The 24,569-nt window shown below is 45.4% G+C and overlaps 1 protein-coding gene across 22 annotated transcripts in view; it reads left to right on the top strand.

Moving 5' to 3' along the window:
- LOC134944600 (poly(rC)-binding protein 3) overlaps positions 1-24,569 on the top strand; it is a 160,802-nt gene that overhangs the window by 58,789 nt on the left and 77,444 nt on the right. For all 22 annotated transcript variants that reach the window (XM_063933292.1, XM_063933288.1, XM_063933289.1 and 19 more), the window contains 2 exons: positions 22,322-22,425; positions 23,733-23,756. In XM_063933292.1, the coding sequence (XP_063789362.1) occupies positions 22,357-22,425; positions 23,733-23,756 (93 nt within the window). In that variant the 5' untranslated portion in view covers positions 22,322-22,356. The remainder of the gene's footprint in view (positions 1-22,321; positions 22,426-23,732; positions 23,757-24,569) is intronic.

Genomic DNA, 24,569 nt, shown 5'->3' with positions numbered 1-24,569 from the left:
CAGTGGTACCCTCTATACATGTTATGCCACACAGTAGTGCCCCTTATATATAACACCCACAGTAGTGCCCCTTATACACAATTCCCACAGTAGTAGTGTTACTTACACGTAATGCCCACAGTTGTAGTGCCCCTTACACAAAATTACCACAGTAGTGCCATTTATACACATAATGCTCACAGAAGGGCCCCTTATACACAAAATACCCACAGTAGTAGTGCAGCTTTTATATTGAATGCCCACAGAAGTAGGGCCTCTTACACATAATGCCCACAGTTGTAGTGCCCGTACACATAATGCCCACAGTAGTGCCCCTTATACACATCTCTGACTCTGTCACTCCAGCAGCTCATCGCCGGTGTCTCTCCAGCAGCCCCATGCCCTGTATCCTTCCAGCAGCTTCCCTACCTCTCTTGTCCCTCCAGCCCCCTCTCATCTTGTCTTCAAGATGCGCAGAGCCTGCTTCTCTTCATGCCTCCTCTTCACTTCACTTGAGGTGACAGCGTTACCTCACATACGCTGTGCCGGAAAAGGAAGCCACTGGAACCTGAGGAGGGGATGAATGCTGTCCGACAGACACAGCATGTGTGAGTACCAGGAGAGGTAGGCTGTAAATGAAGGACCATGGAGCCACCAGGACCCGAGGAAGGGGCAGGTGGCTGCAGCTCATCAGTAACACTAGCGCGGCCTGTATCATATATTGACGTAGGTGATGGGGCAGGTTTTTCTGTTGGATTTACTGTGCAGGGCAATAGAGGTGGTGGAACTCAGTTCCACCTCCTTTCCCCCCCACTTTAACCCCTGGGTGGTGGGAGACATTAGGGATTGGTGGAGAATATGGCAGTTGCATTGGTAATCTCTTTTTTAAACTGTAGTTGCTGTTGGAGCCTGGAGAAGATAAGAAAAGTGGGAGTTATAGAGACAGGTTAAGCAAGATTAAAACTAACTACAACCGAGAGACAGAGGAAGACAAGGCTGTGTAAGGATGCGTTATCTGAAGATGGCAAGTAGTGTGGACCCTCTGTGCAAGGCAGTAAGAAGACAATTGCCAGTTTGAGGTGTGAGGACCATTGGTAGAAGTTAATGCATAGAAAAGGATTACATGGCATTAACATCCCTGTATGCAAAGGGGATAATCAGCGCTGGAGCAGGGCTCCTTGCCACTCCGTTCTGCCCCTGAACATGTGACATCACATGAGGAAGTGGAGCCACCGGCAGGAGAAAGTGTAGAGTTGCCCAGATGCTCTGGGTGGCTCTACAAACTGCAGGGTGCATGTCTGGAGCTGGATGCAGGGACCGTGGGACTGCAGTGGTGCTGCTCCCAGGGCCCTGTGCCCTGGACAACTGCACCGTTCCTCCCTATGGCCTGGGGCTGTTGCTGTGGTGGACATATGTTCACATACCCACAAACCAAGCTGCAAATAGCATTTGACACTTGCTCTTGCTGGCTGTAGAAGAGGCGTGACATTGGAGGGAAGAAGTGATCTAACATTGGTGTCTGTGTAACTGTGCATTTATACACCTGTCAGTAGGCGTATCATCTGCATGTGCCTGAGAGCTGGGGTACACACTGCACCAGCTAGTCGCTTCTGACTGACGGGACATTTACCTCTAAAGCTGATCGCAGCTTTCATCATACTCCATATCATACTACATTCAGGGGAAAATGGAACGGGTTGCGTTTTTGCAAAGAGGCTCGAGATTCAAGACAAATAGAATTCCGCCTTAATCTCCCTGTGACGCAAGTCGCCCTCCATATGTTCCTAATATTAAAGATACAGTTCGCCAGGTGTGATAGTTAGCGAGATGAAAACTCACCGGATATGGGCCAGCATATCAGGGCAACGAGATTGATGAAATCCAACATTTGAGGCCTATTAGCTCACATATATGGAATATTACAACACATGCAAAGCCTATAGAAGCCAGATGGCCATTTCACTATAAATATCACACTTCTGTTGTGTGCGATGTTTAATATTTATTTAAACAAACATTTTTCATGTATAGTTGTTCTACCACTGTTCATATATAAGTTGCAGTCTCTGTTGTTGTTGTTGTTGTTGTTGGTAACTGTGTAAAGGATTTGTCGGTGGTTCTGGAGGCATTACAAGGGTCTCCGTTTGAGCCTCTTGAATCTGCAGACCTTAAGTGGCTTTCTCTTAAGGTATTGTTTCTCTACTGGCTATTGCCTCTGCTAGACGGGTGTCGGATTTGGGTGCCTTGTCTAGTAGGTCCCCCTATCTGATTTTTCACCGTGACCGGGCGATTCTTAGAATACGTCCCGGTTACCTACCTAAGGTGGTGTCTTCTTTCCACCTTAATCAGGAGATTGTGGTTCCGAACTTTATCTCTCCTCAATTGTCTTCCAAAGAGCGGTCTTTGGATGTGATACAGGCTCTCCGTATTTATGTAAAGAGGACAGCTCCTATCAGGAAGTCTGATTCTCTCTTTGTACTGTTTGGTTTTCACAAACGTAGCTGGCCTGCTAATAAGCAGACCTTGGCCAAATGGATTAGAATGGTGATTGCACATGCTTATGTACAGGCTGGCCTTCCAGCTCCTGATACCATTAAAGCCCATTCTCCTCGGTCTGTTAAACCTTCTTGGGCGGCCCGCCGTGGTGCGACCCTTGAACAATTGTGCAAGGTGGCTATGTGGTCCTCAGTGAACACATTCATAAGGTTCTATGCCTTCAATACTTCCGCCTCCCAGGATGCTTCCTTTGGACGCCGTGTTCTTGTGCCCGCTGCAGTGTGTCCCCTCCCATGAGGAACTGCTTTAGGACATCCCCGATGTTATTCCCTGTGGAACCCAGTGTACCCCGCTACAGAAAACGAGATTTATGGTAAGAACTTGCTGTTGTTAAATCTCTTTCTGCGAGGTACACTGGGTTCCACAGGGCGCCCACCCTGACGCACTTAGCTTCTTTGGGTTTGTATGGCATTAGCCGCTGACACCTTCTCCTGTTGTGAGAATGTGGTGTATGTGGCTACTAACGATTGTCGTTTCTTTTACCTGCTACTGCATTGGACTGGTTAACAAAACTGAGCTCCTGTGCACGGAGGCGGGGTTATAGAGGAGGTGGCGCTATGCATTCTGGGAACAGTCAAAGCTTTTAGCCTGTTGGTGCCTCGGATCTAAATCCTACTCTACACCCCGATGTTCCTGTGGAACCCAGTGAGCTGCTGGACCATCCATTGCCTGTTACTGCCTATGAATCTACCAACACTATAAACCTACAGATATGTCACTCACACCATGCCTCCATAGTTACAGAAACGTCTTCACCTAACACTGTTGTTTTATTTATAATTTCTTCTGTTTCAGGTACCGTATCTTATTCACCCCTGGAATACACAACCTATAATGTATATTATTATTACATTTTATTTATAAGGCGCCACAAGTGTTTTGCAGCGCCATGCAAAGGGCATACAATAGAACAGTACAGGGAGACAGAACTTAACATTACAGCAAAAATAACAAATCTCTAGTACAGGTAACTAAGAGCACCACAATTCTCAATACACAATACAGCTAAGATGTAAGCAGCAGGGGAGTAATCAGCATACTACTAGGGTCTGGCGGCAACAGATAAAGATGAGCCTTTACCGGCAGGAGAATATGCGGGTAAAGATAGTCGCTGAGCAGGAGAGGACTGTAAGTGAAATGTGAGGAGAAGAGGGCTTTGACAACAAGAGGGAAGAGGGCCCTGCTCTGAGGAACTATCAATTTAGTGGGAAGGGGCGACAGACAGATGACATGAGATGCAAGCAAGCGGGAGGTAGCCTGATGGCAGGATGTAAGCAAAGCAGGGATGGTCAAGGGATGAGGAAGAGGGTTGGAGGAGCAGCCTCAGGACTAGGTTATGCATTGGAAGGGTATGCTTCAATGAAAAGGTGGGTTTTCAGTGCCCGTTTGAAGCTTTGCAAGGTCAGGGAGAGTCTAATGGAGCGGGGGAGAGCGTTCCACTGAAGGGGTGCAGCACTGACAAAATCTTGAACTCGAGCATGGGAAGCAGTGACCATGGTAGAGGAGAGGTGATGGTCATTGGCCGACCGTAGGGGGAGGGAGGGAGTATGAAGGGAGAGGAGGTTGGAGATGTAGGGAGCAGTGGAATTAGAGATGGCCTTGTATGTGAGGGTGAGGAGTTTGAAGAGCATTCTATTGGGAAATGGGAGCCAGTGCAGATGTTGTCGAAGGGGAGTGGCAGAAGTGTAGAGGCAGGAGAGGAAGATAAGCCTAGCTGCCAAATTGAGGGCAGATTGGAGGGGAGCAAGATGGGAGCGAGTGAGGCCAGTGAGGAGTATATTAATGTGAAGTAGTGACCTTACTTGATCATTAGGCCATGACAAAGTAATTATAGCTTTTATACTTCTGCTGAACAGTCCATAACAATGTGCATAGTCATAACCCTAGTCTATTAACTGAGCCCCATAGGATCCATATATTTATTTATCCTATATAATGTCTGTGGGATACAGTCATTCTGTTGGATGGCCTGAATGGCCAAAGCTTGATCCTACAGGATCAAGGGCTGAATGGCCAGATCTGTCTATATTGGCTCCACACACGTAAGGCATAGATCCTGTTAATAGACACTTGGGCCAAGTCTCAGAGGGTAGATTAATACCCCTTTTTCACCAAAGCCCCGGGTCCGACCCGAGATTTGGAACACGATTGCAATCCAGGTCAGACCTGGGACATACCTCATTACACTGCGGTGCCGACTTGGTTTATTCATGGATCGGCGCCATTCACACTGCACACAGGTGCAATGCCGGCAGTTGGAGATGACATCATCTCCAGGCGCCAGGAAATCCCGCTCTCACCATGCTGTAAACGGGTCTTAGGTCAGAGACCCGGGTTACCCATTTACACTGCAGCTCACCTGGGTCCTCCCCAGCTAAAACCCTGCTAGCTACCTGGGAAGGATTGGCCGTGTCACTGGACCCATTTTTTGGGGGACCCTTTTCCATTGATATCCTGAGTTGATGTGCATTCACTTGCAAAAACCTGGGATTTTCAAGTCAGTGGAAAAGGGGTACTACTAAAGCTTCTAAAAATTAAAAGTGGAACTGTTGCCCATTGCAACAAATTAGATTCTAGCTATCATTTCTCGGTTACACTCTAGAAAATGATCGACTAATGTGATTGGTTGCTTATGGCAACACCACTTTCATTTGTAGAAGCTTTGGTGAATCTACCCCCAGATCTGCAGGCATATGGACGGCTTTACGGGTCAGCCAGAGTGGTGTGTGACTGAGGGTAGAGTTTTTAGTATAATAAGGACTTTAAATAACAACACACTTTAAACCAAATCCTCCCTAGTACTGTATATAGCAGTGTAGTCAATAAAATCCCTTTAGAGCTCTCCCACTACTAGATGGAGGTATTGTCCTAGTCCCACTTATAAAAGGCTTTACTTACCCTCTGAACATTGACATAATTGTCAATTGTACTGAATAGTCAGGGCCCTGCGGGGCTGTTTCTGTGCATGTTCCATTAGTGTACCTGAAAATGGTTAATGTGATTTGTCAGACTGCAATGTACAGAAGAGCCGTGATTTCCAAACACAAAGTGTATGCTGTGTTTAGTCGCCGCTAAGTAGCTTGCAGTACTGCTATTGGTAATCTGTGTGTGTCCATCATTCATTTATACTACGTAGAAATATAGAAATACACTGTTGTTGGGAAAATAAGTCATAGCCATTAAGATGATCTATACTAACATTGCTTTGACAATTGTTGCACACATCTCTACTTCTTTATAGACAATAGTACACACTGGTAGTGCCACAGTATTACACTGTTTTTTGTGTGGATTGGGTGTCAAATGCCAGTGGTCGGGATGCTGACTGCCACATGACCGCCCGTGGTATACCGACAATGAGAACCCTGACATCAGACAGAAGTAAGTATTTTACCCCACCCACCTATCCTACCATAACCCTCCAGGGGTGTCAGCTAGGACTAATCCTTGGGTGAAGTTGGCTACAGCCCCCCCCCTCCCTCCCCATCCTTCCAGTGCCTAGCCCTAACCCTCCCTTGTGCCTAACCGTAAACCTTCCCCCTGCCCCCCTTGTCCCTAACCCCCACCCCGATACTCACCTTCGGGATGTCGGCTTTCAGTGCCCCTATGCCGCTGTACTGAGGGGTGCCGGGAATCCGGCATCAGTCACGTCTGCCGCCATCCCGACTGCCGGTATGCCAAACGCATCCCTTCTGGGTAACATAAAGTAGCTGTTCCACAACAATGTTTGCAGAAGAGCGTTATGTAATAGAGCAGCAGTATTAAACATCCCAAGCATTATAATAACCCATAGCTGGGTAGCCATGGTGGTCACCATATAGCCACAGACTAACCTTATACATAGACCAGGGATCTGCAAGCCGAACCACACATGTCAGATGCGGTACTCGGCAAAGTTTTAAGTGGCACACGGGAGGTTTTAAAGACTTACCACCAGCGAGGACCTATATGTAAATTCCTGACTAGGAAAGCCAATCCCGTGCTTTTAACTATAAGGCCGCCCCCTCGCCCCGCACACATAACTCACCATATTCCGGGGGCGGTCGGGTGGGGAACATCCTCCTCTCTCCTGGCGGCTCCAAGCGGCGTGTGACGGCGCAGCGTGACCTCTCACGCTTCACTGGGGAACCGGAAGAAGGAAGCCGGGCAGCGTCTGCGCGTCCTGTGGACGCTCAACACTGATCCCTCAATCCTCGGGATTGGAGCTTCTAATCCCGGGATTGAATCCCGGCCATTTTTGGCCCTAAATCCCGGGATCCCGCCGATCCCGATCCCAGGATTGGCCACCATATTCTTCACTTAAATTTAGGCCTTAGTATTTTATAATTAAATTAGCAATTTGCTTATTCAGTTGCAGATACTGTAGCAATCAATACCAATACGTTGACACTGATTTAACTGTTGACTGGTGTTTTGGTTTTGCTGGCTGCAAATCCCTTGAGTGTTCCCTGTTTTGGAGTGTGGCAGACAGACAGATTGCCCGTCATGCTCTACATCCAGAGAGCTCGCAGTAGCAGAAGCTACAAGACTGATAATTGGTCTGGGAAACTGAGTAACACAATACTATTTTGTTTTTGACCTTTTTAGCAATCATTTAGTCCTTGATCGCAAGCTTCTTACTGATGAAGCACTCATTGTCTCAGGAAAAAAATGAGAGATACTTATTGCAAAAGAGTCTGCCATCAGCAAGATTACAATACTGCCTACATGTTTATAGAGTAACACGTTTAGGGTTTCACCTGAATTGCCAATTTATGTGACGTGAAGATGAAGTGAAAAGTATTGTAATTGATGTTGGTAGATGGCAGTACGCTTCAAACTACCAAACCAATGTTACTTTCCCTAACAGCTAAGGAAATAAAACCTTATTATGTGTCACGTGGACAGTGATTCCAATAACAAAATGTTTTCCCAAACACTGTCCCTCTCAGCAGCAGAGTCATGCGTGACCCTGACTATAATACGTGTGACAGGGCACTGTACAGATGAAAATATTTTACAATCATAATAATTAGACTATAGCTGAATTGATCACTGTATTTATGTACTGGATTTTATAAATGTAAGGTCATTATGGCACATAATCTGAATGCTCTTTAGTTGGGTCTGGTTGTCCTGTGTCACTTGTCACCCACATAAAGAGGGTCAAGAAATAGCAAAGTTTATTGAATGCAGAGCATGTGGAAGGTTTTCATCATTAGCATGTAAACCACTGTGGAATCCTGAGATGGGGCCTGGGGTAGTTTAATTAAAATGCACATCCCTGTCATTTTGTCCTCTCTATATTTACCTATAATATCGAAACAATGTTTAGTTCTACTTTAGGGATTACGTTCCCATTTTTTTCTTTACCTATCTTTAGCTGTTTTGACTTTTGGACAATCCTTATCCTGCAAATATTTTTCTCTATCGTCCTAGTGGATGCTGGGGTTCCTGAAAGGACCATGGGGAATAGCGGCTCCGCAGGAGACAGGGCACAAAAAGTAAAGCTTTAGGATCAGGTGGTGTGCACTGGCTCCTCCCCCTATGACCCTCCTCCAAGCCAGTTAGATTTTTGTGCCCGGCCGAGAAGGGTGCAATCTAGGTGGCTCTCCTAAAGAGCTGCTTAGGAAAGTTTAGCTTAGGTTTTTTATTTTACAGTGAGTCCTGCTGGCAACAGGATCACTGCAACGAGGGACTTAGGGGAGAAGAAGTGAACTCACCTGCGTGCAGGATGGATTGGCTTCTTGGCTACTGGACATCAGCTCCAGAGGGACGATCACAGGTACAGCCTGGATGGTCACCGGAGCCTTGCCGCCGGCCCCCTTGCAGATGCTGAAGTAAGAAGAGGTCCAGAATCGGCGGCAGAAGACTCCTCAGTCTTCTAAAGGTAGCGCACAGCACTGCAGCTGTGCGCCATTTTCCTCTCAGCACACTTCACACGGCAGTCACTGAGGGTGCAGGGCGCTGGGAGGGGGGCGCCCTGGGAGGCAAATGAATACCTATTTTGGCTAAAAATACCTCACATATAGCCTCCGGAGGCTATATGGAGATATTTAACCCCTGCCAGAATCCGTTAAGAGCGGGAGACGAGGCCGCCGAAAAAGGGGCGGGGCCTATCTCCTCAGCACACAGCGCCATTTTCCCTCACAGAAAGGCTGGAGGGAAGGCTCCCAGGCTCTCCCCTGCACTGCACTACAGAAACAGGGTTAAAACAGAGAGGGGGGGCACTAATTTGGCGATATGCTTATATATATATTAAGATGCTATAAGGGAAAACACTTATATAAGGTTGTCCCTATATAATTATAGCGTTTTTGGTGTGTGCTGGCAAACTCTCCCTCTGTCTCTCCAAAGGGCTAGTGGGTCCTGTCCTCTATCAGAGCATTCCCTGTGTGTGTGCTGTGTGTCGGTACGTGTGTGTCGACAGGTAGGAGGACGATGTTGGTGAGGAGGCGGAGCAATTGCCTGTAATGGTGATGTCACTCTCTAGGGAGTCGACACCGGAATGGATGGCTTATTTAGGAAATTACGTGATAATGTCAACACGCTGCAAAGTCGGTTGACGACATGAGACGGCCGACAAACAATTAGTACGGTCCAGACGTCTCAAAAACACCGTCAAGGGTTTTAAAACGCCCGTTTACTTTAGTCGGTCGACACAGACACAGACAGGGACACTGAATCCAGTGTCGACGGTGAATAAACAAACGTATTCCTTATTAGGGCCACACGTTAAAGGCAATGAAGGAGGTGTTACGTATTTCTGATACTACAAGTACCACAAAAGAGGGTATTATGTGGGATGTGAAAAAACTACCATAGTTTTTCCTGAATCAGATAAATTAAATAAAGTGTGTGATGATGCGTGGGTTCCCCCCGATAGAAAATTATGGGCGGTATACCCTTTCCCGCCAGAAGTTAGGGCGCGTTGGGAAACACCCCTTAAGGTGGATAAGGCGCTCACACGCTTATCAAAACAAGTGGCGGTACCGTCTATAGATAGGGCCGTCCTCAAGGACCAGCTGACAAGGCTGGAAAATATAATAAAAAGTATATACACACATACTGGTGTTATACTGCGGCCAGCGATCGCCTCAGCCTGGATGTGCAGAGCTAGGGTGGCTTGGTCGGATTCCCTGACTAAAAATATTGATACCCTTGACAGGGACAGTATTTTATTGACTATAGAGCATTTCTATATATGCGAGATGCACAGAGGGATATTTGCACTCTGGCATCATGAATAAACGCGATGTCCATAACTGCCAGAAGATGTTATGGACACGACAGTGGTCAGGTGATGCAGATTCCAAACGGCACAGTATGGCCGTATAAAGGAAGAGGACTTGTTTGGGGTCGGTCCATCGGACCTGGTGGTCACGGCAACTGCTGGAAAATCCACCGTTTTTTACCCTAAGTCACATCTCTGCAGAAAAAGACACCGTCTTTTCAGCCTCAGTCCTCTCGTCCCTATAAGATCATATCTGCCCAGGGATAGAGGAAAGGGAAGAAGACTGCAGCAGGCAGCCCATTCCCAGGAACAGAAGCGTTCCACCGCGTCTGACAAGTTCTCAGCATGGCGCTGAGACCGTACAGGACCCCTGGATCCTACAAGTAGTATCCCGGGGGTACAGATGGGAATGTCGAGACGTTTCCCCTTCGCAGGCTCCTGAAGTCTGCTTTACCAAGTCTCCCTCCGACAAGGAGGTAGTATGGGAAAAAATTCACAAGCTGTATTCCCAGCAGGTGATAATTAAATTACCCCTCCTACTACAGAAAAGGGGTATTATTCCACACTATATTGTGGTACTGAAGCCAGAAGGCTAGGTGAGACTTATTCTAAAAATTTTTTTTTGAACACTTACAAAGGTTCAAATTAAGATGAAGTCACTCAGAGCAGTGATAACGAACCAGGAAGAAGGGGACTATATAGTGTCCCGGGACATCAGGGATGCTTACCTCTATGTCCCAAATTTGCCCTTCTCACTAAGGGTACCTCAGGTTCGTGGTGCAGAACTGTCACTATCAGTTTCAGACGCTGCCGTTTGGATTGTCCACGGCACCCCGGGGTCTTTACCAAGGTAATGGCCGAATTGATGATTCTTCTTCGAAGAAAAGGCGTCTTAATTATCCCTTACTTGGACGATCTCCTGATAGGGGCATAGTCCAGGGAACAGTTGGAGGTCGGAGTAGCACTATCTCGGATACTGCTACAATCAGCACGGGTGGATTCTAAATATTCCAAAATCGCAGCTGATCCCGACGACACGTCTGCTGTGCCTAGGGATGATTCTGGACACAGTCCAGAAAAAGGTGTTTCTCCCGGAAGAGAAAGCCAGGGAGTTATCCGAGCAAGTCAGGAACCTCCTAAAAACAGTGCATCATTGCACAAGGGTCCTGGTAAAAATGGTGGCTTCCTACGAAGCAATTCCATTCGGCAGATTTCACGTAAGAACTTTTCAGTGGGATCTGCTGGACAAATGGTCCGGATCGCATCTTCAGATGCATCAGCGGATAACCCAATATCCAAGGACAAGGGTGTCTCTCCTGTGGTGGTTATAGAGTGCTCATCTTCTAGAGGGCCGCAGATTCGGCATTCAGGATTGGATGCTGGTAACCACGGAGCCCAGCCTGAGAGGCTGGGGAGCAGTCACACAAGGGAAAAATTTCCAGGGAGTGTGATCAAGTATGGAGACTTTTCTCCACATAAATATACTGGAGCTAAGGGTAAATTTATAATGCTCTAAGCTTAGCAAGACCTCTGCTTCAAGGTCAGCCGGTATTGATCCAGTGGGAAAAACATCACGGCAGTCGCCCACGTAAACAGACAGGGCGACACAAGAAGCAGGAGGGCAATGGCAGAAACTGCAAGGATTTTTCGCTGGGCGGAAAATCATGTGATAACACTGTCAGCAGTTTTTCATCCCGGGAATGGAAACTGGGAAGCAGACTTCCTCAGCACGACCTCCACCCGGGAGAGTGGAAACTTCATTGAGAAGTTTTTTCCACATGATTGTAAACCGTTGGGAAATACCAAAGGTGGACATGATGGCGTCCCGTCTGAACAAAAAACGGGACAGGTATTGCGCCAGGTCAAGAGACCCTCAGGCAATAGATGTGGACGTTCTGGTAACACCGTGGGTGTACCAGTCGGTGTATGTGTTCCCTCCTCTGCTTCTCATACCTAAGGTGCTGAGAATTATAAGACGTAGAGGAGTAAGAACTATACTCATGGCTCCGGATTGGCCAAGAAGGACTTGGTACCCGGAACTTCAAGAGATGCTTACAGAGGTCTTATGGCCTCTGCCGCTAAGAAGGGACTTGCTTCAGCAAGTACCATGTCTGTTCCAAGACTTACCGCAGCTGCGTTTGTCGGCATGGCGATGGAAAGCCGGATCCTAAGGGAAAAAAGGCATTCCGGAAGAGGTCATTCCTACCCTGGTCAAAGCCAGAAAGGAGGTGACCGCACAACATTATCACCACGTGTGGCGAAAATATGTTGCGTGGTGTGAGGCCAGGAAGGCCCCACAAAGAAATTTCAACTCGGTCGTTTCCTGCATTTCCTGCAAACAGGAGTGTCTATGGGCCTCAAATTGGGGTCCATTAAGGTTCAAATTCGGCCCTGTAAATTTTCTTCCAGAAAGAATTGGCTTCAGTTCCTGAAGTCCAGAAGTTTGTCAAGGGAGTATTGCATATACAAACCCCTTTTTTGTGCCTCCAGTGGCACTGTGGGATCTCAACGTAGTTCTGGGATTCCTCAAATCACATTGGTTTAAAACCAGTCAAATATGTGGATTTGAAGCATCTCACATAAAAAGTGACCATGCTCTTGGCCCTGGCCTGGACCAGGCGAGTGTCAAATTGGTGGTTTTTTCTCAAAAAAGCCCATATCTGTTTGTCCATTCGGACAGGGCAGAGCTGCGGACTCGTCCCCAGTTCTCTCCCTAAGGTGGTGTCAGTGTTTCACCTGAACCAGCTTATTGTGGTGCCTTGCACCTACTAGGGACTTGGAGGACTCCAAGTTGCTAGAAGTTGTCAGGGCCCTGAAAATATGTTCCAGGACAGCTGGAGTCAGAAAATCTGACTCGCTGTTTATACTGTATGCACCCAACAAGTTGGGTGCGCCTGCTTCTAAGCAGTCGATTGCTCGTTGGATTTGTAACACAATTCAACTTGCACATTCTGAGGCAGGCCTGCCACAGTCTAAATCGGTTAAGGCCCATTCCACAAGGAAGGTGGGCTCATCTTGGGCGGCTGCCCGAGAGGTCTCGGCATTACAACTCTGCCGAGCAGCTACGTGGTCAGGGGAGAACACGTTTGTAAAATTCTACAAATTTGATATCCTGGCAAAAGAGGACCTGGAGTTCTCTCATTCGGTGCTGCAGAGTCATCCGCACTCTCCCGCCCGTTTGGGAGCTTTGGTATAATCCCCATGGTCCTTTCAGGAACCCCAGCATCCACTAGGACGATAGAGAAAATAAGAATTTACTTACCGATAATTCTATTTCTCGGAGTCCGTAGTGGATGCTGGGCGCCCATCCCAAGTGCGGATTATCTGCAATACTTGTACATAGTTACAAAAATCGGGTTATTATTGTTGTGAGCCATCTTTTCAGAGGCTCCGCTGTTATCATACTGTTAACTGGGTTTAGATCACAAGTTGTACGGTGTGATTGGTGTGGCTGGTATGAGTCTTACCCGGGATTCAAAATTCCTCCCTTATTGTGTACGCTCGTCCGGGCACAGTACCTAACTGGCTTGGAGGAGGGTCATAGGGGGAGGAGCCAGTGCACACCACCTGATCCTAAAGCTTTACTTTTTGTGCCCTGTCTCCTGCGGAGCCGCTATTCCCCATGGTCCTTTCAGGAACCCCAGCATCCACTACGGACTCCGAGAAATAGAATTATCGGTAAGTAAATTCTTATTTTTATTGTATTATGCAGAACCTTCATAAAAAATATGTTTTAGCTGAAAAAATGTACATCCCTAATGATATCCTATGAGCAGGGAAGCAATTACCTGTGCAGACCAGGTTCCCCATGTGAACATACTATATTTCATGTAGCTATTACACAGGGGAAATTCCACATGTGTCCTCATACATCTATCTTCAATACACCATGCAGAAAGAGTTGCCTGAAAAAATTAGCTGACAGGTCCTGTGCCACTCCGCCAGTGTCGGGAGTCTATTCTTCCCCAGAATGAGTCTTAGTCACAACACGATGCGACTAAGACACACGGGGAGATTCTGCAGAATAATTTGATATGCGACACTTGTATATCTGTGTCTGTATACTTGCAACTGAGTCTGTATATGAAGCACAATGGTACTTGGTATGGAAAAAAAGCCACGGCCACTTCATTTTAGCATTTAGAATACAGAGTCAGAGACTTAGTTGCACACAGATATACACTGTGTCGTATATCAAATTAATCAGCACAGTCTCATTGTGCATCCGAGTTGCATTGGGTTGCGACTTAGACACATTTTGTGCAAAAAAAAGATACAAAAAAGATGCCCGATGCTAAGCAGAATCCCACGGTACCTGGCATGCCAAGAGCGACTGTTTGGCGTGACTGCAGCAAGATGTATGAGTCCACATGGTATGTACAGTCATTTGTAATTAGGTTTAAAGTTACATGGCTAAAGCTACAGTAGAGAAATTCAGAGTATGCTTCAAATGTAATCAATTTATTATTCATATGATGATTAAGGAATGATTGTACTTGTAGGGCTTAAATGTACTTTAGATGAGTACACTACACATTATACAGTAAATGTTTTGGTGTCCTACTATTTCATGGTCAGGGCCGATTCTAGCCCTTTTTGCGCCCCGGGTGGGAAATAGGGGCGTGACTTCATATGGGGGCGTGGTCAGTTACGCCCCCTGTACAGTAGAGTAGCGCCGCTGAAATGCTGTGCGGTGCGCGATGACATCATCGCGCACCGCACAGCAAAGGTCCTCTCCACAAAGGGAAACTAGACGCTATGCGTCTAGTTCCCTTCACAGCGGGACACAGCGGGCAGCGGCAGCGGGACACAGCGGGGGCACAGCAGTAGCGGATCTTGCCATGGTGCGGCGCCCTCCGGAAGGCGGCGCCCCGGGCAAAAGTCCTGCTTGCCCGTGGCAAGATCCACTACTGTTCATGGTGTATTACCCACTGACTTACGTAGATACATCCATCGAGCAAAAAATTATTCCTTACATTTTTTTTTTAGATATTGGCTACGGAGAGGCAAGTACGTATATTGGATTCATAACAAGAGAATAAATGTTTCATGTGCCATGATCACAAACGCATGCAGAAAAGATTATGACTGTCATTATTTCCAACCCCCTCCGTCATTATGTCAGTCCTCAGACTTATCAGAGAAGAGACACACTCCGAAACTGCGTTCACTGAATTATGCATCATGTAAGCTGTAATCTCTCTTTGCTCTGCACTAACCCAGCATCTGCTCTGATCCAGAGATCATGGTAGAGGCTACACAGAACGATTTGTCACCATTACTTATTTATAAAGTGGGAACATATTCTGCAGCACCGTACGCTGGGGATTTGACTAAAGTAATGACGCTTGATTTGCAAATTAGAAAAATCGAGTTTACCTAACATAGGAGACGTAAGCCCTTAAATTGTACAACGCTTTATTGATAGTGCCATAAATTGCCGTTTTTTTTGTGGTTTTTGGACAGGAAACTGTGGATGAGCTTTGTGAACCCTTGATAAATGTTTACTGACAATTTTACTAGTGTTTTTGAAACTATTTATAATAATATATTGTTTATTATTTGTCATATGAAACTGTATAAATGGAATTCTCAGTGATCTATAGGGCAAAGAGTCTCGGACCCAATATAAAGCCTTGAGAGCACCACTGGTGTACTATATGTTAGTGTAGTAGATGTCATTGCTGCCTCCTGTCACTGCCACTATTGTGTAAGTGCATGACACAGCCAATCTAGGACAGTGCTTGGATGTGTGCATTTCAGTGCAGGCCACTGTGTACATCTAGGGCCACTCTCCGATGGGTAAGAAAAGACTAGTGTTCCCGACAGTACAGGGCACATGAAGCGTGAGTAATCCAATAACCCTGGAAGATCTCACCGCCCCAGCACATGACCCACTTTTTCAGTCAATTGGAAACATTTACACAGACATGGGAATTAATTGTGTATTTGTCAGTATGTGGTGTGCTGAATGTAATGGTGTGCTGTATGTCTTGTGTTTCTCCTACTGATTATATATTGTGTTACTGAATCTACCTTAGCTGTAACATTTACACAACAAATTTACACTCCTGAGTGCTCATGCCAGTCTGTCACTCTGTGTGTCTGTCTGCTTTATCAGTATAATCGCAGTGCCAGTTCCTGGAATGAGCCCACTGGTTACTTATCGCTAACAAATGGCCCTCATTCCGAGTTGTTCGCTCGGTAATTTTCTTCGCATCGCATCGATTTTCCGCTAATTGCGCATGCGCAATGTTCGCACTGTGACTGCGCCAAGTAAATTTGCTATGAAGATTGGTATTTTACTCACGGCATTACGAGGTTTTTCTTCGTTCTGGTGATCGGAGTGTGATTGACAGGAAGTGGGTGTTTCTGGGCGGAAACTGGCCGTTTTATGGGTGTGTGTGAAAAAACGCTGCCGCTTCTGGGAAAAACGCGGGAGTGGCTGTGGCTGGAGAAACGGGGGAGTGTCTGGGCGAACACTGGGTGTGTTTGTGACGTCAAACCAGGAACGACAAGCACTGAACTGATCGCAGTTGCCGAGTAAGTGTGGAGCTACTCAGAAACTGCTAAGAAGTGTCTATTCGCAATTCTGCTAATCTTTCGTTCGCAATTCTGCTATGCTAAGATACACTCCCAGAGGGCGGCGGCTTAGCGTGTGTAATGCTGCGAAAAGCGGCTAGCGAGCGAACAACTCGGAATGAGGGCCATAACCAGCAGCAAACACGCACACTGTCATTCGCTGTCATTGTGTAACTGGCACTAGATGGATCAGAGCTAGTTGTAGGTTGCAATGTGTTACCACACATTTCCACTTTATTGGAAACATTCTCCATTGTGTATTGTTGTCTTGTAAAGGTGTTGTACATCTTTGGACAGCCCCTGTTAATTATGATCACCTTTTCCAGACCTACATAGCTAGGCTTGCTGTACTGTGCTCCCTTTAAACTGGGACACTAATGACTTACACAGGTTCTGTGTAATCCATGAGCATTCCGGATTAAAGGGATAGTATGGTAAGCCTATACATAGGGGGTCATTCAGATCTGATCGCTGCATACGCACCACAATGCGTACGTGCGTCGGACAGCAACAAAGGTTAGCGATGGGATGGTGCGAAAATACGTTCGCACGGGCATTTGCAAGGGGATTGACAGGAGGAAGCCGTTTGTGGGTGGTAATTGACCGTTTACTGGGAGTGTCTGGAAAAGTGCAGGCGTGCCCAAGCGTTTTCAGGAAGGGTGTCTTATGTCAGCTTCGGCCCCGAGACTGCACAAGGTGGATTTTAGCAGCTCAGCGTACACATACGATCGCACACTTGCACGACGAATTTACACTGCCCCTGGTGGCGGCGGCTAGCTGAACGCAGGACAGAAAAATTTGCAGCCCAGCGATCAGATCTGAATGACCTCCATAGCTCTCACAGAGTATGGATGGTCATCTTAAGATGGCTATCGAATAGTGGTGGCATTGGAAAATGCTGTCAATGTTAAACCATGCGCATGCAGCAGTAAATGTCTAAACTTTGCATATGCGCAAATGTGCTGAAATGCAGGGACTGCTTCTGGGTTTCCGCAGATGAAATGCAAGCCATCGGATGAGTATCGGAATGATGCATCTGAAGAAGGGCAACCGGCGCAAACCTGGTATTCAGTGGAAAACCATTCCATTGGATCGGGAACATCGATGGCTGCTAACCAGCAGTTTCCAATGTCCATCCTCATCACTGAGTATTTCAGCCGTGTGTCGGCAGCAGTGACATCTGGGAGAGCTGAGAGTTGTCAGAGCTGGAGAACACAAGCCCCCAGAGCTGCTTCAGCAATTAGGATGGGGGTGGGGGAATATCCTCCCTGCCTGTGATAACTGCTCTCTCCACTCCTGGCTGTCAGTGCTGGTGATTCTCGGCTACAAACAGGCAGGTCTGTGTATTCCTAGAGTTTTCCATCAGAAGAGGGTACATAGATGGGGTTGTTAAAAACAAATGTAGAGAAAGTTTAAGAAATGCTCATATGTAAAGGAAAATTTGTGTTTTTCTTTGGGGGGAAAAATCAGCATATTTCATTTTTTGCCAGTGTGGTCAGATGTGTAGATCTGTATGGATGAATTCTTAATTATCTGCCAATACTGTCTCTCTGGCTACTAAGTTGTCTCAGACATTGTATAGGGGTAATATATCCAAACTACTCATAACTATGGAACATTCGTGTTACTCACTCATATGAAGTGAACTGATTGGCAGTAAAAAATGTTCATTAGTCATTAGTGGAGACTATTTTATATTTATATTTCATAGATCTATATTAGAAATAATTAATTAGAATAAAAAGGCCAGACTCTGATTTTGAAGTAAAGACAAAAAAAACCCCCAAGTACAGTAACTATGCACCTGGGTAATACCATGGTGCGCTGCAGATGGGGCAGAAGTAACATGTGCAGAGAGATTTAGATTTCGGTGGGGTGTGTCCAAATTGAAATCTAAATCAAGCTGTCCAGCACTTGTGGGCTATATGCATAAGCAGCCAGTATATAACCTGCACAGAAAAATATAAATGTATTTGCTCTCCTTGCATAGCAACATGGTTTGTTCCAGATATGCAGTTACGTTCCTGTTATTGCTTTACTTCCAAATCAGAATGAGGCCCAATGTTATATCCCGGAGAATTATAGACTGTACTTCTATTGTTATGTAACATTCTTTTTTTTTTTTTAAAGTGTTTTAAGTACCTCTACTGTATGTTACTATGTTTATTGAAGTGGTCTCTGTTTTAAAATGACATTTTGCCATATTACAATTCTTGTGATAATGGGGCAGATGTATTAACTTGGAAAAGGCATAAGGAAGTGATAAACCAGTGATAAATGCAAGGTGATAAATGCACCAGCCAATCAGCTCCTAACTGTTAATTTACATATTGGTGCTGATTGGCTGGTACGTTTATCACCTTGCATTTATCACTGGTTAATACATCTGCCACACTGAATACACCTTATGCATACTTACCGACTTTCTGGCACAACAGGGTGCGTGGCATTGTCCTAGGTGGGCAGGACGGGGACGAGGATGTGTGATCACGGCCCCGCCCCCTTCTATACAATACCCAGATTACCAGGATTGTAAAGTGGGGGGCAAGGCTACGATGATGCAATTCAGTGCATATTGCGTCATCAGCCCCTCTGGATCTCTCACTTTTGCAGATTGCTGCAGGCAGGGGCTGGTGACTGTGCGTGTGTGGGGGGTAGGGGGAGCGGGCAGTGGGGGCCGGCTTCGGGAGACTTCTTGCCCACTTCTCTTGGTGGCTGGAAGTGACACTCGACTTTCGGGAGACTCCCGTCCGTTTTGTCCATTGTGGCATTTAGTAGCAGTGTATAGCGAGCGTTGATTTTGATCACATATTACGTATGTTTCCAAAAGACCCAGGAGATACATTGTATGTAACTTTAATAACATGAAAAACTATTTGTTTCAAACTCCTACTTGTCCCTCTCTGTTATTGGTCGAGCCTTATAAATGATCCATTGTATGCAAAGTGATGACTACTACTTTCCTAAGAAATAAATATTTTTTTGTACTTTCTAAAGCTCTAATATGCTCAAGCACAGTATTATAATATGAAAAGTATATTCATTTATGCTGCTTGTGCGACGTCCTCTGTGTCCATGGAGTCGTGCACTGTGATCACAATGGTATCCGGGTGATAGATCTACATTGTCTAGATAGACGGTTAATAGGTCAACACCACGTGGTCGACATGCATTAGGTTGACATGGACAAAGGTCGACATGGACCAGGTAGACAGCAGAAAAGGTTGACGGATAAAATAGGTCAACAGGATCAAAATGGTTGACACACATATGATCGACACAATTTATTTTATTTATTTATTTTAAAAATTTGCTTTATTTACCATCCACATGAACTACGATTGGGAATAGAAACCAGCTGAACACAGCGGTAGCAGAGCAGGGCACCTTGCCCCGAAGCGTGGCGAGCGAAGCAAGACCGCAAGGGTCTACGTTTGCCATAATTGGAATCACACATCATGAAACATAGAAAATGACACCAAAAAAGTGTTAAAAAAAATAGTGTTGACCTTTTCGGTGTTGACCATTTCAATGTCAACCTTTTGATCCTGTCAGCCTTTTCTACTGTCTACCTTTTCACCCTGTCAACCTAATGCATCTCACCCATATGGGATTGACCTAATTCCTGTAGGTCTTCTATACCACACCCAATCACAATATATGCAAATAAAAGTATCCAAGTATATTACATGTATGCTGTATACTGCAGAACTGACCGCTGTTTTGTATCCTGTTTGTGACGCCAATCTGGATGCCGGTAGAAGGCTTTGAATCCTTACCCAGCATGTATAATACATTTTTAAAGGATGCTATTTTGGTGGATTTTTTTTTTTTTACATACGATATATGCTTTACAACTTGTATGGTTATTGTTACTGTTTGCTTGCAAGTGACTAGCAGAAAGTAACTTTCCATCTTATCGTGCACTATAATATCCTTCATGCTAGAAATACTAACTTTTACTCAAATTAACTACCTAGCATATTTATCTGGCCAGATCACCTATGTCTGATACGTCATGTACCATAACTCAATATTTGATCGTTGTTTCGTATAACTTTGACGTCCCTGAATTATTATTATTATTTTTTACATATTTTCATTGTAACATGTCAATAAACAATTATACATGAAGTAATAAAAAAACTATTGAAATGAGTGACAATAAAATGAGCAAATATATCAGATTATTGAGAAAGGCATTGCATGTTGGGTCTAATTCAGGTGCCGTTGTTCTTGCTGCTGCCGTTGCAATCTTTTGCCACGTGCAGTTGCGATTATATGCTAATTTGGGCAGAAGCTAACCTGAGCATAGGAACTCCCACTGCTGTTTCATCATTTCCCTCCAACAGCATGTCATTTCTGATACATCGGTACCATCGTCACAAATCAGGTCATGATGCAGAGTCTGATTGCCTCTGTAGACGCGCAGGCTGAGCTGCTTACCTGGGACGCAGAAAGCTCTCTAGTAGCAAGTAAGATCACAACTGCTAATTGATGCACGCCCAGAAAACGCCATCTGACGTCCATGACACACCTGCGTTTGGCCGACCACTCCCCGTTACCAAATGCTATCTACCTGTCACTCGTTTTGTGACTAATTTCACGGTGCAGTTGCAATTCACTTGCTGAGCGTGATCACTGCGACTCAGACGCATGTTCAGTAAAAAGAAATTGTCTGATTTGCGTACAATAGCAGCATTGTGACCGCATCTGAATCAGGTCCATTATACAATCAAACGTAGGGGTCAATCCAATTGGCTGCGATATTATCACCGCTGCGAATCAGCACAGCAGCGGCCACACTTTATGGCGGGCAGAATTTGCACAAAACTGCTCGCCATCCCATAGAGGTCCAGCAGTTTTGTGGGAATTGCGGCTGATTCGCGTCCGTGAAGGGTACAAGATCAGGTGCCATTGCTGGCGTTTAAACACCGTTGCAAAGGCTCTTCAGTGTTCAAAGGTAATTGAATTGCCCCTATAGACAATGAGCCAGCCAAATAATAATAATTGTGAAAGAAATGCTTGGAAGGCATGCCGTAAAGCATACCTCACAGCTTTCATGTCTCCTGAGTAGAGGCATGGCCGCGTCTGGAAAGGGTCTGGGGCTTAGCACTGAGACCCCCCGTTTTCATCATTTGGGGGGGTGTCCAGCACTCCTTGAGCGGCTGGACAGCCCCCGGCTCTTCTCCTTGCCCTGATAGAGGGTGGGACAGCAGGACAGTGTCCAATTAGTGGGACTGTCCCGCTAAATTCGGGACAGTTGGGAGCTATGCGTAAAGTGCAAGTAACTGTACAAACATTTGTTACAAACTGATTATGCAAAACAAATCCATAAGGCACGACGGGGTCCAAGAAAAAAAGAAAAGAAAAAGAAAATGGAGGGGTTGGGGGGACGAGGCACAGGGACGATATAAGCAAGTGGTCAATTTGCCAGGATAATAGGGCTATCATTCATACAGGTACGGGTTTCATGCCAAGTAGTAGTATGGAAACATCTTTTAATGCGCTGCTGGACAGGATCTGAGAGACTGTGCAGTGTAGCTCTCCTACAACAGTAGTTTTTGAGTGCGAATTTCATGAGCCAGGCCTACACCCAATACATGCGGAAGATGCAAAATAACTTTTCTTGAAATATTACCATGAACAGTTGGGTTGGAATCTACATCTGAAGTATAGTTTTCCTAGCAGAGTCTGGAACCGCTAAGAGTAGTTTATGCCCACCTACAGAAAACCTGGTACTCTGGTCCCGGAATTATTAGTCTCTTTTCTCCCTACTTTGGCCATGTAAGGAAAATCGCTGTTGTTCATACTGGTCTTTGAAAATGGGTCATGGGAATTTGGATAAATGACATGTTTTCTTCTTACTTGTTCCTTGTATTTCTCAAAATATATGCTCCTTTCATTAATTCACAGAAATACAGTTGTGCTAATTTTGAATTGTATTTAGTGTATTGATTTGCCTTTGCATAAATGATGTCTTTATCACAGGTGCCCCAAAGAACTTTCACCCCTGCACTTAGAAGATGGAATCCAAAGTTTCAGAAGGAGGTTTAAATGTCACCTTGACAATTCGTCTTCTAATGCATGGCAAGGTAAGCGAATCAGACAGTACCGTCTGCTTTTACCAGTACTGAATAACTGTTAATGGTGTGAATAATTAATTATATATACTCAATGGGTTGGGTATGCGTGACTGGCAGTCACGCTGGAGACCGTCGGTCACCATGCCGACGCCAGTATCCCAGCTTGCAGATGGCCGTCGGGGGCGAGTAGAGCAAAGCCGCTAGCGGGCTCGGTGGCGAACTGTGCTCGCCACAGTTTATATTCCCACTCTATGGGTGTCGTGGACACCCAGGAGTGGGAATAGTCCCTGTTAGTCAGCATGCCGACTGTCGGGACTGTAAGGGGGTGGGATTCCGGCGTCGGTATTGTGACCGGCGGTTTCCTGACCACCGATCACATAACTGCCTCCCTACCCAATATATATTTATATCTATTGGGAATAGTAATCTGCCCGAAGCGTGGCGAGCGTCTGCGTTTGTACTGATGGCCACAGAACATGAAATATACAAGATTTTGCCCAAAAACCAGGTGTCGGATTTTTTTGTACAGACTTTTTCACTCTGTCAACTTTTTTGTACCTGTTGACCTTTTGTACCTATCAACTTTTTTACCCTGTCGCCCCTTTGTACCTAGAGTATCGACCTTTTGTACCTGTCAACCCAAAGCATGTCGACCATATTGTGGATCTATTGACTATCTATCTAGACATTGTAGATCTATTACACCACATCCACTGTACTGTATGTTAATGTAACATTACATACCATTTGTTAAATATCTTAGTGCAGTAACTACTAGATGGTGCTGCTCATTCTGCCCACCAATTCACTTTCATTGTTCCTGACACTCCTCACCTCCATCATTCAACTCAACCTCTGTGTTCTTCTCAGCGTTAGTGTCCCTCTGAATAGACAACTGACTCCTAAATATATGTATTATGTCACACTACTGAAACCATCGTAACTGGTTCTGCTCCCCCGGATTGCTTCACATGTTTAGATGATGCTTAATATGTATTTTTATTTTAAAGTTAGTACAGTAAAATGAAAAGCTTTATTGCTACTAAAGGTGCTGGATGGGCTGCCCCGGATGGGCCATTTTGCAATGGACCTAATTCATGCTCCTTTTTGAAATGTTCACCTATGGTGCAAAATACATCGGTAGCATGAACCTGGTTACATACTGGAAAGTGTGAGTAGCTTATATACTTTCTGGTAGATTTAATTATTATTATTATTAGTAGTATTAGTATTATTATGTTATTACTGTATTTGTATTGGAGTTGTACATTTTGTGAATCTTGACACTAAATGTATACATTTTTTTTTCCCCTCAGGAGGTTGGCAGCATAATTGGGAAGGTAAGATCCCACTGGGGAGCAGCTATAATGTTTTAATAAACTGTGATACAAACACAAATATAATTTTGCACTTATAAGCTGGAAAGCCGTGGTTACATCTGGCCTCTCTTCTGCCATCTAGTGGGGGAAAACTGTTATGCTGCACACAGCTTAAAGCAACAGTTCCCATTACATGAGAGGGCCATATGTAGTACCCCGCGATTTGCAGCGAGACAGTCATTAGATTTAAAGCTGCAATTCATTTAAACAACATAATGTCAACATGCTAATTAAAGTATTTTAACTGTGTCGACATTATATTTTTAAACATGATTGTAAAGCATCACATTTAAAGCTATATTGCCGACACTGTTACAACGCTTTAAAAAGCATCAGTACTGCTTCGGCATTATGCCGTCAGCATTACGCTGTCCACATAGTAATTGTCAACATTGTAACTTTCGACAGACTACTTCCCCTATGGAAGCCCTATGCAATCCCAATCTGCCCCAAGACAGACCAGACTCGTGGATGGTTCTGCTACATATATTTGCATTGCCACTCTGTAGTATGGGATTGCGATAGTGGCAGGGACAAAATGGCACTACCACAGGCAGCCATACTCCCTTTAGATGCTTTTTATTTGTACAAAGCTACCTACCTGTCAGCCAAGTGAATGTTAATGTGTACACCCACTGGCCAGTCTTTAGAAACAACGGCTGCAGTTGCTCAGAATGTCCGCTGGAACTAAAGATGCCGGGGCCAGAAGCCAAGTGTACAAGGATACAGTTGTTGGCTGCGATATGCCTCCAAACCTGTCACAACGTGACTGCA

The sequence above is a fragment of the Pseudophryne corroboree genome, chromosome 7 (genome assembly GCF_028390025.1).
Source record: "Pseudophryne corroboree isolate aPseCor3 chromosome 7, aPseCor3.hap2, whole genome shotgun sequence".
Classification (NCBI taxonomy): domain Eukaryota; kingdom Metazoa; phylum Chordata; class Amphibia; order Anura; family Myobatrachidae; genus Pseudophryne; species Pseudophryne corroboree.
The sequence above is the reverse complement of the archived record's forward strand: the minus strand, read 5'-3'. Positions and strand labels throughout refer to the sequence as shown.